Here is a 20,769-nt window from a genome sequence, read left to right on the forward strand (position 1 = left end):
AACAACAGTAGTAGAGATATTGAGTTATCAATGCAAAAGGAGATGGTCTTGACAGAAAAGTGCATTTCCCTTAAGCCCATCACCACAAAGAGTTTGGTGAATAATTTAGTACAATTAGGCAGGCCAAAAAAGAATTTAAAAAGCAACTAGCAAAAGACACAAACTAAGAGCAAAAAAAAATTAAGTACTTCAGAAGTAGGAAGCCTGCCAAACAATCGCTGTGGCCATTGGCTGATCAAGGTGCTAAAGGAGCACTCAGGGAAGACAGAGTCATTACAGAGAAGCTAGATGAATTCTTTGCATTGATTTCATGGCAGAGGATGTGACGGAGATCCCGACACCTGACTCATTCTTTTCAGATGACAAATCTGAGGAACTGTACCAGATTGAGGTGTCAATAAAGGAGCTTCTGGAACAAATTGATAAATTAAAAACAGTCATAACTCTCCAGGACCAGATGGTATTCACCCAAGAGTTCTAAAGGAACTCAAATATGACATTGCAGAACTATTAACCATGGTATGTAACCCATCACTTAAAATCAGCCTCTCTACCAAATGACTGGAGAACATCAATTTTTTTAAAAAGGGTCCAGAGGCGATCCTGGCAATTACAGTCTAGTAAGCCTGACTTCAGTAGCAGGCAAATTGACTGAAATTATAGTAAAGAACAGAATAACCAGTTACATAGATGAACGTGATCAGCGCCTGCCATCCAAATAAGTCAGTGGGCACTCGTCAAGGATAAGCGACAGAGGGGAGTTGACTATAGCTGTTTCACAGGTCATTAGAACAACCCCATTTAAAGAGATTGGCCATACAGTTGCCTGGTCCTGTTCAAAACCAGTTCAGAGGTGACCACAGATCAAAACCCGGTGAACAGATGGTTGGGTCCATAACAAGAGAGTGATTAACAGCTGTCGTCACTAACCACTTGTTGTGCCAAGCAGGTTCCACTATCATATCCAGTGGTGGCCTAAATGACCAGAAAGGGTATCTAGAAGACAGGTGAGCTGGCAGGTGGTTGAAGAGGTCTGCGTACAAAGATGGATCACTATTCTCACAGACCTTAGCCAGCAGCAAGACAGAGGCTCTCTCACAGCGAATATGGGGCAGTTCTATGTTACAAAGTATCAACAGCCATGGCAACGGAGTTGCACATGATGTCTCAATAACAAAAAAATTAAAAGGTTCTGATTCCACTATACAAAAAGCAAAGAGAAACAGAACATAAGGAAATTCATGGAGAGGGGTATTCGAGTGGATCTTCTGGCATTAAGTCATGTTGTTAAGTTAGGCCCAACCACCACCATAAAAACATTAGTGTTCAAATCCTGCTACTTCAGGCCATGTAAGTGTGAATAGACAGACTTGTCATTACCTCTAGAACTTTAGATATTCCATTTTCCTTATGTTCACTAGATGGCATGACATTCATTAATAGCCGATTGTTTGAAGCATTAGTCTGTTTCTTTAAATATTTTAGCACCAAACCTTTTAACACAGGGAAAATACATAAATAAAAACCATCCCAAACCTTTGCCCATCAATTGAAATTAATTATCTTTTTTTAATTTTTGTTAGGGCAGAAAAAGAAAAAAACCCTCACTTTCTGTGAAATGTGACATTTGACAAATATCTGATGGCCTTAGGCACTTACAAACAGACACAGTTCAACAAGACGGGGTCATAACTCACACAATGTTCTCTTCTTTCTTCGATTGGCTGCAAGGACACCTCACACTGATGTACAGAGAAGTTTTGCAAAAACAAACAATAGGACACATGGGCTCTGACATTTCTTTAGCATCTCTTCTAGGATGATAATTCTCTCTAGCCCTTGCATAGACCTCTTCCAGGTAAGAAAAACCTGCAGAAGGGAAAAGCATACTTGAACTTTGGTACTTTCTTCCTCCCAAATAACCATCATGCCCTGGAGATCATGAGACAGGTTGGAGTGTGGTCTGGAATCCACAGTGACCTGAGATCTCCAGAGAATACTTTGTTATCCCAAAAGAACAAAGTTTAGCACTCTCTCTGCCCCAGCCCTGGCATCATGACTGTCTGGCTCAATTGCTGTGCTGCTGTTTGCTCTCCAAAGACAAGTGCACTCTGATCACTGTGTAAAGAATTGTGTGTGTTTTTGCCACACCAGAAGTGAAAAAATGCTATACAGAACAGCTTTTCCTCAATTCCTCTGACCAGCCAGCCATACTCTCCATTAAACGCAGAGCTCCAGCTGCATAATGCCACCATTCCCTCCATATTGGTAACTACATAGTAGTGGCAGCATGTTATACCACCTAACCCTGTGTACTCCGTACGTATCACTCTTTGCTCCATTGCTTGAGATTTTAGAGCCTCTGTTCTCCCCCAAGTTGCATAATGGAGGGGGGAGCATAGGGCCCAACTATGATAATCTTTGGTTGTAATAAATCTATATGTAACAGCCACAACTATATACAAGTCTCACACACAGTTTAGGAGCTAGGATTAGAATCTTGATCCTTCAGCTCCAAAAGACAAGCCTCTACCACTTGAGCTACAAGATCTCTGAAATGGGTATTGTAGCAAATTGTATTAACATGGAGGTGTCTTGCCAACTGGGAATGTGGTGGTGGACATCCTAGACATAGGATAAACAAATTGCTGGGTAGAAAAGCTGTTTTGATGGGAAGCTCAGCACAAGTCATACTTTTTGGGTGGGGAAAAAAATGTGAATCAATCAACAGATGCCAATATTGCTCGAACACCAGTCCTGTTTGGTAGGAATGCAGATCAGAAAGCCCCACCAACATGAGTTATGCAGCATACAGGGAAGCAGATGGGACAAAATCTCATGGAAACTGAATGATGAATGCACAGTCAAAGCTGCAAACAGATGAAAACTCAAAGGGCATAAACTGTTGACTTTGTCATTTAAACACACAGCTCTGCCAACACCTTATGGCTTATATAGCCCAGTGGGTAGTTCACCAAAAAAGGAAAGTCTAGTGAGCAAAGCCAGTGAATTTATAATAAAGGCGAAACGGGTATAAAAAAAATTAGGCAAGTAGAAGAATTAATGCAAACCATAGAAACTGAGCTCTTTGTGGTTTATTTGTATGCAGTTGCACCTTATGGCTACTCTAAAAATCAAATCTTAGAATACTATATCAATAAGTTATTATCTCTAAGGACTTCAGAGTGCAATTTCTGTATCTCAAGTGATATCTTTTTGACAGTTCCTAATCTCCACAAGACACTGGCAAAGTGGCTTTAAGCCTGTTTGTCATCAGTGGCAACTGTCAGTACTCTAAATACATCATTTATTGATTCTAAACAGGGGACTATCAGTTGACCCTAAAGTACATGGCAGGAAGCTTGTTTGCAAACCTACAATAACTCAAATATTATACAAATACATTTTCAGCAATACATGAATAAGAATTACTAACCTAGTTTTCTGCACATTGGCCTGAAAATTTACCTTATGTTGCCAAAATCTTCATTGTAATAAACCAAATATTTCACCATCAGACCATAAAGTGGATGAAATTGCATCTATGTATGCACACCAAGCAGCCCATTAAATACTATGCTTCCTCAATTACATATACACAAGAGCATAATCCAGCTCTTTGTGGATGCAATTTAGGTGACTGGTTTTGAAAAAAAATCATCCCGTAATATTATCGACAACTGGTTCAGTGAAATCCTAGGCCCCCGTTGAAGTCAATGGGCATTTTGACATTAACTTCAATGGAGCCAGGATTTCATCCTTTGTGGGTTTTTTCCCCTCAAAGTTCCCCAAAGCCTCCGTTTCTCTAGACATTTCCTGCTTCCCCCCCATTTCTTCCTTATGTCTTGATTAATTACAGAACTAAAAACAGAAATGAAAAGATCAGAACGAATCAGTTTACTTTTCCTCAAGCCTTTCCTAATGTTCTCTCATGCATAAGGCCCAATCCAACTCCTGTTGAGGTCAGCAGGAAGATGACTTCAGTGGAAACTAAGCATATCCAGATTCTGTTGTCTTGAGTTCTGTTTTAATAGAATCTCTTTTAGATACATCCTGTTGAAAAAGTGTATTCATACATTTCTATATTGAAAGTATTTTATTGACTTTGAAAAGGGCTTCCTCTCTCCAGTATAAATATGAGCCAATATAATTGGTTGAGACTTTGGCTGCCATGACCCATGCAATCTAGGCTCAATTAAAAGGCCTTAAGGCCAAAATTCACCCCTCAAGAGGCTCCACACTATACCCCCACTTGAGGCCCGTTAAGAACTTAAGAGGAGCATAGTGCTGGCTCTGCACAGGACTGAATTTGAGGGCACAGCAGTGAAGGGTTAGAGCCTACACATACGTGTAAAGGGTGTGGTTGAGCATTGTTAGCACAGGACTGGAAGACAAAAACCTCCCAAATTCTAATCCTAGTACTGACTTCTGGTTCATCCTTTGGCAAACCACTCAAGACCCAATTAGATACTGTAGTAGGGAGTCTGGAGGAAAGCCACTGTGTAATTCCCTAAATCTGTGGAGGAAAAATAAGCAATACTTCATATTCAATTAAAAAAAAATGAAGCCCCAATCACACACACAGCTCTTGTAACTCAGTAGCAGAAAAGTTAAGGTCATCCACAGGAAAACTGAGCTGGTCATGGGTTGACCAAGCTTGCATGGGGCCTTATTTTTCAGGAGTACTAAAGACCTACAATTTCCCAATATTGCTAGTCCCAAACTTCAAAAATCATGAGACAACCCCCACCCAAGTCATGTGGTTAGCCCAACAACAGTGTTGCCACTCTCTCAAGCTTAATTAATTTGATTTTAATGCATGTGATTTTGGTCCCTGATGCAGGAGCTCTTGCTTGAGGATACATTTGAGACTAAGGCTCCATTGTGTTCAGCACTGTATAAAATGTTCCCGGTCGTAAAGAGCTTGCACATTCTAGTGCAAAGTATGGTGGTGAGCTTGTGATGTGTGTGGTGGAACCAGGACCCAAACTCCTTTTATATGGCAACCACCAAACATCCATTAGACCGGAACAACTTTTAATTCCTGCTGAGCTGGGCAGGATTCAAATTGGTCACCTACAGGTGACAGCCTCAATTGCTCATTAGCAGGGCTTGGAGGCATCAAGTTTCCCTATGTGCCAGAGTTACTCCTTAGAGAATGAGATTGCTTTCTTAAAATACAGGTTTATTAAAACAAGCTCTGACCTTTCTGGAGTTGACACAGGCAGGGTCTTGCAGCCTCTGGGCTCAGCAAAATCTCCTGCTGTTCTCTCAGTCTCAGACATAATCCACAGAAAGTGCCACATCCTGTCTAACATTGCCAATCCCAGACATTCATAAATGAGAACCCAGGCCTTAGAAAAAGGAATGTGTGTATATATATATAGTTCTTGTTAGAGCCTTTGGGGTACACTCAGGTCATGTTTTCAGGCTTTTCTCCATGTCACTAGGGTTAGCAACTTACTGTTTTTTAAAAAGTGAAATTTGAGTCTCATTCACCTGACTCCAGCAGCTGAGTCTTTCTTAAAGACCAAATATTGTGACTTTTTTTATTTTTTGGAAGTGTCACAAGAGTTGGCACCACTGCTGTTCTTGATGACTACAAACACTGAAAATACAACAGCAAAACAATTATTAGCATAGCATCCACATTCATTTCTAAATACAATGTTGCAATGTAAAGTCATTCCAGCTATTACTCCTGAGATCTTGAACGAAATTTTATACATATACCTATTTGCCTGCCCACCTCCTCCCAAGGCTCATCAGCAGGGTTTGAAACCACAACCTTCAAACAAACAGCAAAGATCATTTCTACTACTCTCGTGGTAGGTCTAAGTGGGGGAGAAAAAGCAAACTATTATGCTCTATGTGGAACAGACCATGGAGATAGCTAACATACACGTCAGTGGATTATAAAAAAGAGGTTGAGAGAGACAGCAGTAGAATGAGGAGCATCAGGATTCTTGGTTTCTGTTCCTGATGCTGGAAGAAGATTGTGGCTTTTCTAGTGATTACAGACAGCAGAGTCAAATGTAACAGTGCCCCTCGTTGGGTCATCGGCACAGATTGTATGTGGGACCTCTTGATACAAAAGCATAAACCTCTCTGCTGGAGCTAACGAACCAGATTTCCTAGCACAGAAGTAGCAGAATCATAAATCTCTGTCTATGCTCTAGCTACCTGGCATTAGTACACAGGTTAAAGCGGCCTGTGATTTGGCCTGCTCCTTCCAAATGGCTGTGAGACAAAGTGGTTGAGACTTGGCACTGTTCTATTAGACAGCGGGGCTATTCCCTGCTCCGTGGGAAGTGATCTGAGAGCTTGCATGAGTTTTTCCTATTTGTAATGATAGTTACTCTGCAAGATACCTGAATGGCTCATAATAAGGATTGTAAAAGGCACAGAACTATTAACCGCAGTCAGTGGAAAAGCTGGGACTAGCCCTCAGTCTCTGGGCTGGCAGTTTAAACTATAAAGTCCTCCCCCTCCAACTCCAAGGCAAACAAGTGTCCATAGTGAAATACAGGTCTGTCTCATCTTATGCTGGGGTTACGTTCCGCGGCCAGCACATAAAGCAAAAACTGCATATAGTCAAAATTACAATGAGTGTAATGGCGGGCAGAATCACACGCACTACAGGAACAGTATTTAAATTGTATTTTTCTCTTTTTTTTTTTTGTTTTTGCCGACAGCGTAAAGCTGAATTCACGCATGTTAAATGTGCGTAAAATGTGACAGACCTGTAGTCCTTTGCCCTCCTAGGGCTCAATAACCTTTCCCCCTTTCTAGGCAAAATAGCCTTACCCTGCTGACACAGTATCTTAACCGCCCAGGACTCGACAAATCGAGTCCTTCCCTAGGGCCAGACTTAGTCCTCGTCTCTTGTCATTGCAGGCTGGGGTGGGAGAGATAAACTTTTTCCTGCCCTCCCCAAAAGTTGCAGCCTGGGGCCCCTAAATAAGGAGCAGCACCAACACTGGGCCTCCAGTCCACCACAGAGCCATATTGCCTCAGGCATTTTTCTCCTTGTTTCACTTCTTATATGGCCCTTCTATAGCTTACCTCCTCACAAACTTTTTCACATCCTTCTTTGGATAGTGCTTCTCTGGCTCTAATTGTGGAGAGCCCCACACCAGATCTGCTCTCTTCAGTGCAGCTTCAGGTCTCCCAGATCTCATTCCATACTGAGAAGAGGCTGCCTCATATAACCTAGCTCCTCTCCCATCATGCATTGCCTGTAATTCCCAAGCCTACAGGGAAATACTACTTACAGAATTCCCTTGTTCTATCCGGAATCCAAACCAGGCCATGCTTGCCCTGTATGATGTATACAATAAAGGGCCAGTTTGTGCCTTATTACAACATATAATTGCCAATAGGTCAATATGCTTTGACAGGCAACTACTCTGAACCCTTTGTTCCAGTGCTGGAAATTGTATGCCTTGATGCACTGCAAATAGCAATTTATAACAGTAATTGCAGAAAACATAGGTGACTCAGGAGGTCCACCTGTTGCTCTACTATATGTAAAAACAGGTTGAATTTACTACCAGCATCTCCCTGGGTATCATAACTTTTAGAGTGCATTGGAGTACAAGCCGCATTGCAATCAAACTAGCTGGAAGTGGCACAACAGTATTGTCATGGTTGTGCAGTCTCTGAGCACCCTGTACTGTGGACATATGGGCATAGCTTTACCCATCCACTGCTTAGACACTCTCTTTCTGAGCCATTTCTCATGGAGATTACATCCTCCCATAGGAAAGTAAGTGTGCCCATGGGTGGCGGGTATCATAGGCTGGCATAGGCTATGCCTCCCCAAACAGCCTGGTTTGCCCCTGCCCCCCAGGCTTCCCTCCTGCAGTTCCCAGCATTCTGTCCTAACCCAGGCTGGCTGGCTCTGGCTGGCCTGCCATGGGGACTGGGGGCGGCTTGCACTGGGGCTGTGCTGCCTGCCTAGCATAGGTGCTAGAACTAGAGGTGGAGAGGGTGCTGCCACACCCCCTGGCTTGAAGTGGTTTCCATTATAGACAGGGTTTACAGTTTGGTTCAATGGCTCTCAGCACCCCCACTATTAAAATTGTTTCAGCACAGCCTGCCACCCAGACTCAGCCACCTGGCGCTCCAGGGCTGGGGGAGCTCTGTGGGAAAAGGTGGAGAAGCGGAGATGGAGTGGCAGAACCTCAGGCACAAGGGGAGGGGCTGGGAGCTAGCCTTCCTCCAACAGCCGAGTCACCAGCCACCCATGCATGTGCCCATGATGTCACAGGTAATTCTGCTTGGTGGGTTGTGGATGAATTATACCAACTATCTGCAGCTGGGGGCCTGCTATGCTCATTTACAACTTGAAGGAACTTTTCCAGGATGGGGCAAGCACTGTGTAGAAACGTACAGTGCCATAGGATGGAGAAGAAAGGGGTTGGAGACAGAATGCACCTATTCTCTGCCCATGTCTGTCTCCTTTTGGTAGATGACATTGCAGAGATCACTTCAGTGCAGGGGCAACAGTGATGTCTCTGCAAGCCTATTAGTACACATGGAATAGCTCTTACTCCATGAAGACCAGATCTTCCAACACTGGAAGTGCTGCATAATACCCTTATTTACAGGATACTTGGGCACATTGTCAGGGTGACTAAGTATCAAATTGGTCTGTAGAGATAGACAAATATTAACAATTTCACTTCCACAGTATTTGTGCCCTTTCGACTCTTTTCCTCAAGAACAATTATCTGAGCAAAGTTTTGTTTGTACGACTGTTCACAAAAGAGCATGTTTTGGGTTTGCTGCTGAGATTTATGTAATCACTAAATTAAACTTATTTCTTAGCTAAGCTACATTTAGGTCACAACAGAAGCAGCTTATAAAGGTTTGGTCATTCAGTGAGGGAACAAACAAAACAAAACAAAAAACTTCCCCAATCAATCCACAAATCAAATCTCAGAATTTGTTTTCAAAAAAATCCAAGGAAGCATCCGAGCAAAAATTTCTTAGTTTGTCAGAGGCTGAAGTGTGTTTATGAAGAGGTACAAATAATTGCAAAGAGAAAAAATCAGTACAAACCCCAAACATTCAAAAATCATGATGTCCATCCCTCCTTAAAATAAATAAACAAAACAAATGTAAGATTGACTTAAAAGTCATGAGATTCTAAAATAATCAATTCTGGGCTCTCTCTTTGCTTTTTTTTTTTTTTTTTTTTTTTTTTTTTTTTGAGATAGTTGGGGTCATGTTTTCAAGCCTTTCACCAAAACCACAAGAGCTAGAATTTATTGTTTGTTTTTTTTAAATGAGAACTGAGAGTCTCGTAATAATTTGAATCCAAGAGCTAGAGCATGAAGTAAAATACCAAATATTGTGAGACTCAGGAGAGCAGGCAATGCTGAGCATGTTCACAAGCAATCCACAAATAGAAAAAAAACCACCAGTCCAATGTTATTAATAAACTGTCTGTTGCAATGTTTTTAATCTGGCTCAATCATCTGCTTTAGTTTTCCCATTTGTAAAATAGAGATAATATTTAGTCTCAGGGTTGTCCTAAGAATTAAAGTGCATGGAAGATGAAAAGTGCTCCGATATTACTATTGTAAAATATGTCAGTAAGCATATATGGATGACACTTTACTCAGCGTTTGGTCAGTAAAAACTGGTGGCAATGTCTGAATGGGAAAACCATGGAAATTACAGCACAGGAGGTTCAGTGTTGGCATCTGTTACTGTACATAGATCTTTTGCAATAATACATATGTATTATTCATAGAGTGCTATAGGTATTCGTTTTGCAAACCAGGAGTTTACAGACTAACTGCCTGACCCTACAAACACTTAACTTTACTGCTGCAAGTAGTTAACCCATGCAAGTTTAGAAAATTGAGCCCCAAGCTGAGGATGACAAAAAAAGACTGAAGAATTCATGTGGTAATAACAAAAGACCCAAATAAACACACACATCTATCCTTGCAAATGTAGATCAGAAATGCTGAAGGAAGTAATACAGATAACGTGTTAAAGAAATTAATTCTATATCTCTTGAGATCTTCCTGGTCTCTCATGCTAGGTCTCTGTCCTCAAGTGGGCCTGGGCAATGGGGGGAGGAGATATATATACATACACACACACATATACAAAAAGAGCATGAACAGGTGGGAGTTGTCTTACCAACTCTGAGAGGCCAATTAAGTAAGAGGGGAAAAAAATCTCCTCAATATATGTTCCATTCTATGCATTCGAAGAAGTGGGATGTAGCCCAAGAAAGCATGCTTATGCTCAAATAAATTTGTTAGTCTCTAAGGTGCCACAAGTACTCCTGTTCTTTCCTCTAATGTTTGTTTACACTACAGAAGCAAAGGACAGCACCTCCTCGCCTGAATCACATCTAGTCTGGCTTGTCCTAATGGTTTTAAGATTCTTCCCCCTGTTCTTTTTGCGGATACAGAGTAACACGGCTCCTGAAACCGAAGCGCTCTCAAAACCTCACATGATGCAGACTAAGAGCAACCGCCAAGCTTGAGGTTAGAAATACAGTATGTGCTCAAGCAAGAAAGAGCGCTCCGGGACCCAGTTCCGTGGTCCTTGGAGAAGTACAAGAGGGACCAGGCACAACGCTCTTGATCTAGCCAGTAGCATTTGAGGGCCCTGCAGCCTGCGGGGTGCCCTTTAATCTGTGGATCCCCTTAACCCATCCACTCCCCAGAGCCTCTCCCCTGTCCCGCAAGTACAGTCACAATCACCGCAATCCGCCGCTCAGGTCTCCCCGAGGAGAAGCGTGTCTGGATAAGCAGGACTGGTGCTTGCACCCCTTTGTCTGCACCTTCCCCTGCCCGGCTGGGAGGAACTAGACCCCCTTCGCCCTGCCACCAGGATCCCCGGACCCGCGGTAAATCTCCCAGCACAGCCGCTATTAGCTGCCCCCGCCCGTCGGTCCCCACCTCCTAGCCCGGCCAATGCGGAACTCCCGCTCCTGTTGCCACCCGTGTTGCTGCACTTGCTCGGCGGCCAGTGCCTGTTAGCGGGGGTCCCGCCGCCCGCCAGGCGCGCTCCGGCCGCCGAGGACCTACCTTGGCCAGAGCCCGGGGGAAGTTGGCTAGAGGCGCCACATCCTCTCCGCGGGCGCGCACGCGGCATGCGAAGGGGCCTGTCCCAGCCCTTGCCCTAGCGATGGGGCTAAGGCAGCGGCCGCCGTGCAGGGACACCGGCAGCAGCGCACAGAGCCACTGAAGGACTTTCCGCTTCTTCCTCTCCTTCCTCGGCTTCCCCGGCTCCTGCTGGCGCGGGGGGGATTGCCATGGCAATGGCAACCCCAGTACGTCCTGCTCGGTCTAGGGGACTCCTCTTATAGCAGAGCGACGTGCGCGGGCTGGAGGGATCTGGGGGGAGTTTTCCGGTCTGCTCCCCCCCCCCCCCCCCCCCCCCCCCCCCCCCGGGGGCACCCCGAAGCCCCCCCCGCTTGCAAGGCGGCAGCGGACGGTGCCTGTGCCCTGCCTGGCTTTTCAGGCTTCGCTTTGCGGGAGGCGAACGCTGCGTTCACCTGGATGCCGACAGATCCTGCGGCTTGTCGGGCTCCAGCCTCCGAAGTGCGACCGACAAAATACAGGGGCGAGAGCGGCTTCTACTGAGCCCGAAAAGATCCAGATCAAGGCGAGCGTTAGTACCCAGATCTGATACCTGCAGCTGGCAATTGGAGACTCCCAAACCCAAATCGTACCATTTAAGTAGGAAACGAGGGTGGCCACTCTTCTTGCGCTGAAAAATATCTGGACCTTTCTGCCTCCTGCTGCCACAATAGTACTAGAAACACATACAAACCCCAGATCCTGCCAAATATTAACCCTAATCCCACGAAGTGTATTGTATTTAGGGTGGGGGACGGGGGACGGATACAGCTGCTCCTACTACCAACACACACACACACACACACAAAAACTCTATTTGGAAACTGGCACAAGAGTTTCACAATTCCACATCCATCGACCCAGTCTCTGGCTCCTATTGGATCCAGCTCGCGTGGTTTGTTTGTGTTTTGTTTTGATGTAAACCCATAGACCCTACCGACTAAACAGAGAAGAAGGGCGGTTGCTCCCATTCCAGATCTCAATGAATTCCTGCTCAATAGCACTGCAAAGACACCTGGAGCCTGTCTTTTTTGGTCCGAAGGCTTCATATTGTATCAAAATAGATAACACTTGCTGCTGCTCTTATTTGAGCACAAAAATTCAGGCTCCCATATTGGTGCAAGAACGAACACATTTCTGGCACCTAGTTCTTGCTGGATCCAGCTATTTAGTTAATACAGTATGATGCAGAGGTTTATGGTAGTAACAGAAGTCAAATGTAGCTGCATTTACTTATAAACATCCGATCCCCATAGTACAGATATGCAGTGGCTCCATTTTTTTTTACTGGTGACCCCTTTCACATAGTAAGCCTCTGAGTGCGACCCCCTCTTATAAATTAAAAACATATTTTAATATATTTAACACCATTATAAATGCTGGAGGCAAAGTGGGGTTTGGGGTGGAGGTTGACAGCTCACAACCCCCATGTAATAACCTCGCGACCCCCGGAGAGGTTGCGACCCCCAGTTTGAGAATCCCAATGGAAGATGTGTTCCTAACTACTCTAGACTGCTGTGGGGAAAAAAATCTCCAATGAGGAATTCATTAGCTAAAACCATATAGAATGATCGTCTTGATCGGCTACCTTCCTTTCACTGCCAAATCTCAAGTTTATGGTCTGAAATATGAAAATATCTAGAAAGATCAAGATGCCGTACCTGGATTACTGTGGCTTCATAGAAACTCAGTCCATCGGGTACAGATGTATTTGATGTAAAGGGATGACTACAAGGTGCACCAAGGATGTGTTTTGCAAGTACTACTGGGACAGGATGCACCAAGATCCAGCTTTTCCACTGCAGGAGGAACAGTTAGAAAACAAGCATATTTACGTTGCACAATTTGGGACTTGCGGCCAAAAATCAAGCTGGATCCAGATGCTGGCACTGGGTTTTGTAGCGCTTATGCTGTATCAGGTGTATGATGTACCACGGGCTGGAATTTTGGAGGTGCGATGGGAGCAGCTGCACCTGATCTCTATTCATGCCATGGAAGTTGGAGGACGAGGACCACATTGTTGGATGAATTCAGTAGGATCCACGCGCCAACCAGAGCGGGGGTGTTGCAGCATGATCGGCCAGCAGACGTCAGGGACGGCTTTTAAGACTTGTTCTCAGTTTATGCACTAGTTTCTGCCGGCAAGATTTGGCTAGGTCTAGGTGCCAGATCCAGGTGCCAGATCCAAGTTTTTGCAAGCGCTCATGCTCGGGGGAGCTCCATGGGCTGGCATTGTTTAGTGCAGGAGCAGCTGCTAGGCTTGTGCTCTGTTTGATTAAACGGTTTGGGAAATGGGGACCAAAACCAGACAGGATCCAGGCCAGGTAGCCCCAACTTTATCCCTTTTCCACTGTTTTTGCAGGCAGTGCTGCCCAGGCTACTGAGCGGTCTCATCCCCCGCAGTTTCCCTTCTCCTGGGGGCTGCCAAAGGCACTGGTTGCGCCTAATGTTTAAGACCATTACAACAAAAAACGGGTTTTTCCAGGGGATACCCCCCGGACTTTATTGCAAGAGCGAGAGGAGAGGAGAGGCGGGGACGCGCTGCAATCGGAGTTACAGACAGGCTGATGCCTGGAGGCCCTTTTCCTTGCAAGTGGCTTTTGGCCACAAGCCCAGGATCCGCGGCAGGGAGACCTGAGAGGGGGAGCCAGCGATCGGCCGAGGGGAGGAAGGGAAGGGATAGAAAGCAGAGCCAGGCACAAGGGAAGGTCCCATTCAGGAATGTTTCGTCCACCACATTCCCCCGAGCTTTGCAAATAAGGGGCCGCTCCAGCGGGGAGCTGCCGGGGGATGGGTTGTGTGAGAAGCAGACACTGGGGGGAGAGTTAACATGCCCGGGCCCAGACTCCGCCACGTGAGGAGCCGCACTACTCCCCCCCCTCCCCGGAAACACCCCGCAGACCCCGGTTGTCTCCACGTGCCTCGCCCGCCCCCGGGAGGGATGACGGCAGAGACACCTCACTGCTCACGAGCCGCCTCGCGTTAGCGCTGCGCGAGCCTCACAGACAGGCTCGGAGAACAGGGGTGGCTTTGAGAGCGGCACAAGGATGCAACCTGCTGGCTCTGAGCAGAACCACCTGCGGCTCGCTGCCTGCCCGGAGCAGGGTGCCTGGCCTCGGCGAGGCTATGCCTCAGAGCCTGGAGGCTCAGCCTGCACCTCCCCACCTCAGTTGTCTTTCCAGATATAGAGAGCCAAGGTAGGAGACGAGAGAGAGCTTTTCTTGGACCAACTTATGGAGAGAGAGAGAGAATGAATAGCTTTCCAGCTATAGAGCTCTTCTGCAGGGCTGGGAAACTCCGGGTCACTGCTAAATACAAGGTTGGAACAAATTGTGACTACATAACTGTGACTAAACATATTTCAAGGGACCATTCAAGGTGAAGTGGCCACTTAACATCCCTCCAGCCATAGAGCAGAAAGGAAGGAGAAGCATGGGAGGTTGTGGCAGTGGGTTACACGTTGTTGCAACAACAATACTTGGTTGCTGATTCCAGTCCTGACAGGTGCTGTGCACTGCAAGTGAGGCTTTCACTCAGAGCTTTGGTGCAAGTGATGGGTAACTTCGTGTTTCCTTCAGCCCTTAGTGTTCCTTTCCCAACACAGAGCAGCAATTCTGGCAGTGTCCACACCTACAGAAGCGCTTCAGGGGCCAGTGTGTTATTCTAATGCAGAGTCAGCCAGGGGATTATGTAAACATGAAAACTGCTTAACTGTTCACATTTCATAGCAAAGCCATGAGGTGTATTTTCATTTCACTTTCACTAAATTATTCACTTGTCATAAAGCATCAAGAGAAATGTGTTGGCCTCCTAAGTATTTGCAAAAGATAACTGATTTTGAAAGGATGCCAAAGGTATTGTGGAGGAAAGAAAAACACCCACATACAACATCCTAAAATGAAGTCAGTTACAGTACAGTTGCCTTTATTCATTTGTTCTAAATCCCTAGGAAAAACAAATGTAAAAAGAAAAACCACACATTATTAAAGGGAGCGCAACAAATCATTGGTTGCTCTTTATCATTTGTTAAGTGACAGGGAGAAAAGTGAACAGAAAAATTGTGTAAACAAGCTGTGTTTCAGCATGAAGCCAGTCATTTTCAAAAGGACAAATGGGAAGAAATAGAAGCAACACAAAAAAGAAAAACAAGTCCTATGAACACACTTTCTAATGTTCATATATGATGGAATGAAAATTAATGTTTATATCATCTCACCATTTTAAGTGGTTTTAGGCACTAAAACTAATTAAACACTATGTCTTTTACACACACACACACACACACACACACACACACAAAATGAATTAAGGGTAGACAGCCTACATATTCTTAATGAAATTCAAATACATTGTATATATTGCAGTATTGCCAACAGATACCACCATTCATTCAAACACAAGAAAATAAAGGTCACGATCTTGCAAACAGTTAAGCACATGCTTAACTTTACATTTGTGAGACAATGGGACTGCTCATGTGCATCAAGTTAAGTGTGCGTCTACACTAGAAACTTCAAAGCGGTGCAAGAACTGATCTTACCGAGAGCAAACTAAGGAGGGTTGGTCAGTAGAAACTGAACCCCCTGTCCCTCCAAGGAGTGACAGTGAGTAAAGGGTTGCAGGATCAGAGACATAATTGGCAAGTCAAACACTGAACATGAACTACCACCCCTTATTAAATAAATAGCCGTATGCCTTCAACATGGCTGCTCAGTTCTTAAAGAGCCACTAAGAGTATGAATGACAAGTGGCTGTGTGATTGTTCTGGTTAGTTTTTGCTTTTAAAGAGGTCTAATTATATTGATAGAGATGTTGAGGATGACAATTTTGGCTTCTGAATCTATTTCTGTTCTAAGCTTGATGTTTATTCCCCCATTTAAAAAAAACCCAATTTGATGAAATCATTTTCTAATTAGGTGTTCTTTAGACAATTATATACACTAGCTAAACAATCTAGCCAAATGTTTGTTTTCAAAGAGAACTATATATCAGTTGTCAAGCTTGTTCCTGTTCTCATTTAATTCAGTGCTGACAAAAAAACATCAAACTTTTACTTCAATAAAGTTAATATCAAATGTTAATTCAGTAATTATCACCAACCTATAACAAATTAGGTGGTAAGAAAGTGGGTCCCTCTTCCTACTGTGGAGATTATTGATGTTATTTCAACCTTTTCATAACTGGTGTATGTATTCATAGACTTAGTTTATTCTGGCCCTGGTGGCTTACTAGTCATATGGGATGTTCTCTTTATAAACATATACATAGACCATCATACAGGTCTCTAAAAAAACCAAATACATGACCTAATAGCAGGAGGTCAATATTAGGTAGTCTACACCCATCTTCAAAAGCATTCTACTAGCCAAACTAAAGGGGGAAGAGAAATATCTATATTGTATCAACCAGGAAACAGTCTTCCATATTTTAAGTAAAATTACACAGATATTAAGACATTGCTTAACAGATATTGTCAGGAAGCCATCATGTGGAGCAGCCAATGATTTCTGCACCTCCATATAAATTGTTAGGCCCTTTCCTTATGCCAGCCAGAGCTCTTCACTCTACAAGAGCTCTCCTCCCTAGCCTAATTCTTGAACTTGACTCTCACACCATGTTCCTTTCCTCTGCTCAGCTAGGCTTAAACACCAATGCCTCTTCCCATTCTATCTGCCCTCAGATGACTGGCTGAATAGGGTGTGAACAGATACAAAAAGCTTAATTTTTTATTCCTTCTACCAAGCCATCTTTAATTAGGCAACACTTAGAATTCAGAAACTGCCAATCATTCAGGAAATATTAAAGCTAGAATATTGCATGGATAGCAAATTACTCCAAAACTATGGACCGTGCCTACTTTAGCAAGGAGATCTGAAAACAAAAGTTTGAGTCACAAACGAATGGACTATCAGTACACCTAAGTGTATTTAAATGAAAGCACCAAATACCAGATAATTGGTACTTGGTGCCCTAAAAATCTACTGGTTGAATAGTCAGTATCCCAAAGATTTACAGATCCCTGGCTTTTGGAGTCTGAGAACCATAGGCATAGTTCCCTCTATTGTTACGCGTTGTGGGGCCCAGTATTGGTCAATTTGCCACCAACTACATTACAGTTGAGACAAACTGTCCATCTAGGGTACTTGTGGCTCCCTTTGCAGTAGGGTCTCAGCACCTCACAAATCTTTAATGTATTTATTCTCAACATCCTTGAGATGTAGGGAAGTGCTATCATTGCCATTTTACAGATGCGGGAAACTGACCGACAGACCAAGTAAATTGCCTAAAGTCACACAGAAAGCCTGGGGGAGAGCAGGGGACTGAAGCCGGGTCCCAGACTAGGACATTAACTACTGGACCATCTGTGCCCAAGAACCCCATAATGCCAACTGGTAAGGAGGTTACAAGAATATCTTGATTTTGACTGTATGCATTCTGGTTCAGCAATGAATGTCATATAAGGTCTTAAATGAAAGCTGGGGTCACACTGGACATTTCATAACAATATTAATGAAATGTATGTGCAGGTATTATGTAAGGAGATGTAATTATACAACACACACACACACACACACCAAAAATATGTTTAAGACTATATCAAGGCATTAGTCACCAGCAGAGGTGAAAAAATATTTTCCTCCAGACAGGCAATCAGAAGTCTAGATTTTTATCAGCATATAAATTAAGCATTGTAAAGTAACAATGGATGTCCATTTACACACAGGCAGATGTTTACAAAGAAATGTAATGTCAACAAGGAAGCAGCACTCAAAAAAAAAAAACCCCAAGCCATGTGTGGTTATCCTGTCTGAAGGCAGACAATGAACTTTGGGAGGTATATATAGGAGTCAGTGCTTAATTTGTACTGAAAGAGGTGCCAGGGCTCAAGCAATCTTTTTACATTCATAACTGATGCAGCAAGCCCAGAGGTACCAGGCCTATGAACTGCCAAAACTAGAGGTGGCAGGTTTAAGCCCCGGCAAGTCCTGGCACAAATTAAGGACTGGTAGGAGGAGAAGAAGACACCCCCTCATCCTGCACATAGGAAGTAAAGAGACAATGTATTTACATTCATGAAGAGAAGATCCCAGCCAACCTTGGTTGAAAATGCTGCAAAGGACTTTAAACAAGACAATAACCTGTTAGTTAAGTCCAGTCTCTGGAAAGCATGTTTTTAATGTGTTTTATATACAACCTTTTGTTTCCAATACCCTTACATCATTATCACTTGAATCTTGTATACTAGACTTAACCATGTTTTCACTATAAATAGATCTCAATGCAGTGATTTTATGAAAAGTGCTGGTCCTGAGCTGACTCTTACAAGCTGATGTGTACTGTTCCTTTGGGGAGAGCAGAGCTGTTATTTCTGTGGGTGTTCAGTGGAGAAGGGGCTGGACACTACAAAGGGATTCAGGTGTATCTTTTGTTAGCCTGTGTGACACATGGCTAGAAAGGGTTAAACATCCTGCAAAATAAATAACCCTCAAAAAGACAAGTAGGGAGATAATGTTTGTTTATTTACATATGTATGAGTAGGGTCCACAATGTAATCAACAGTCCCTGTATGCTGTATTTGGATATCATTTAACTGAATTGTAACATGGGATCTCTCAGGATCTCGGTATTCGTCTGTCTTCGAAATGTACTGTGAATGGTGGAGGAAAAAGCAAATGGCCTTATGTTAATTCATGTAGCTAAATACCGGTGATGAATCTCCTTCAGTCATCCTAATTACCCTTTGTTCCCTGAGGAAATCCCAACTTGACAAAGAGGACATGAAATTGTATAGAAGATCCTTGGGTCCTGATTCTGTCATCTTAGATCTGCTTATACGTCATCAGGGGAAGTTTGAGTCACAAGACTGAGGGTATGTCTACACTATGAAATTAGGTCAAATTTATAGAAGACGGTTTTATAGAAATCGGTTGTATACAGCCAATTGTGTGTGTCCCCACATAAAATGTTCTAAGTGCATTAAGTTGGCGGACCGCGTCCACGGTACCGAGGCTAGCTTCGACTTCCGGAGCGTTGCACTATGGGTAGCTATCCCACAGTTCCCACAGTCTCCGCCGCCCATTGGAATTCTGGGTTGAGATCCCAATGCCTGAATGATGCAAAACAGTGTCGTGGGGGGGTTCTGGGTACGTGTCGTCAGGCACCTCCCCCTCCGTCAGAGCAACGACAGACAATCGATTCGCGCCTTTTTACCTGGGTTACCTGTGTAGACAACATACCACGCCAAGCATGGAGCCCGCTCAGCTCAGCTCACCATCACCATATGTCATTCTCCTGCCGGCAGACATGGTACCGCATTGCTACACAGCAGCAGCAGCTAATTGCCTTTTGGCAGTAGATGGTGCAGCATGACTGGTAGCCTTCATCGGCGATCTGGGTGCTGGCAGACGTGGAGCTGCATTGCACACAGCAGCAGCCCCTTGCCTTTTGATAGAAGATGGTGTATTACGACTGGTATCCGTCATCGTTGTACTGCAGTGACTGAAACTCCGTATGTCCTCCAGTCGCTGCCTTCCCAAAGACGATGATGGCTATCAGTTGTAGTATGCTATTTTCTGCCAAGCGCCCAGAAGATGCCGAGGGCTATCAGTCATGCTGCACCGTCGTCTGCCAGCTTAAGAAGTAAAAAATAGATTTGTTCTGTATTCATTTGCTTCCCCCTCCCTCCGTGAAATCAACGGCCTGCTAAATCCAGGGTTTTGAGTTCAATCTTTGGGGGGGGCCATTCTGTGTGACAGTTGTTTGTGTTTCTCCCTAATGCACAGCCACCTTTTTGATTTTAATTCCCTGTACGCCATGTCATCACTCGCCCCTCCCTCCATCAGATACTAGTTTTGCGCCTTTTTTCAGACCAGACGCCATAGCACTGGGATCATGGAGCCTGCTCAGATCACCGCGGCAATTATGAGCACTATGAACACCTCGCGCATTGTCCTGGAGTATATGCAGAGCCAGGACATGCCAAAGCAAAACCAGGACCAGCCGAGGAGGCGATTGCAGCGCGGCGACGAGAGTGATGAGGAAATTGACATGGATGTAGACCTCTCACAAGGCACAGGCCCCAGCAATGTGCAAATCATGGTGTTACTGGGGCAGGTTCATGCTGTGGAACGCCGATTCTGGGCCCGGGAAACAAGCACAGACTGGTGGGACCACATCGTGTTGCAGGTGTGGAACGATTCCCAGTGGCTGCGAAACTTTCGCATGCGTAAGGGCACTTTCATGGAACTTTGTGACTTGCTTTCCCCTGCCCTGAAGCGCCAGAATACCAGGATGAGAGCAGCCCTCACAGTTGAGAAGCGAGCGGCAATAGCCCTGTGGAAGCTTATAATGCCAGACAGCTACCGGTCAGTCGGGAATCAATTTGGAGTGGGCAAATCTACTGGGGGGGGCTGGTGTGATCCAAGTTGCCAGGGCAATCAAAGACCTGCTGATATCAAGGGTAGTGACTCTGGGAAACGTGCAGGCCACAGTGGATGGCTTTGCTGCAATGGGATTCCCAAACTGTGGGGGAGGGGGGGGCGATAGACGGAACCCATATCCCTATCTTGTCACCGGAGCACCAAGCCTCTGAGTACATAAACCGCAAGGGGTACTTTTCAATGCTGCTGCAAGCCCTGGTGGATCACAAGGGACG

The 20,769-nt window shown here is 44.6% G+C and overlaps 1 protein-coding gene across 1 annotated transcript in view; it reads left to right on the forward strand.

Moving 5' to 3' along the window:
* Positions 1-310: 310 nt before the first annotated feature.
* The window catches only part of CATSPERD (cation channel sperm associated auxiliary subunit delta), a 49,398-nt gene continuing 28,939 nt past the window's right edge, over positions 311-20,769 (forward strand). The window contains exon 1 of the mRNA XM_034759568.1: positions 311-460. Coding sequence (XP_034615459.1) covers positions 311-460 — 150 coding nt within the window. The remainder of the gene's footprint in view (positions 461-20,769) is intronic.

The sequence above is a fragment of the Trachemys scripta genome, chromosome 2 (assembly GCF_013100865.1).
Source record: "Trachemys scripta elegans isolate TJP31775 chromosome 2, CAS_Tse_1.0, whole genome shotgun sequence".
In the NCBI taxonomy this organism is placed as follows: Eukaryota; Metazoa; Chordata; order Testudines; family Emydidae; genus Trachemys; species Trachemys scripta.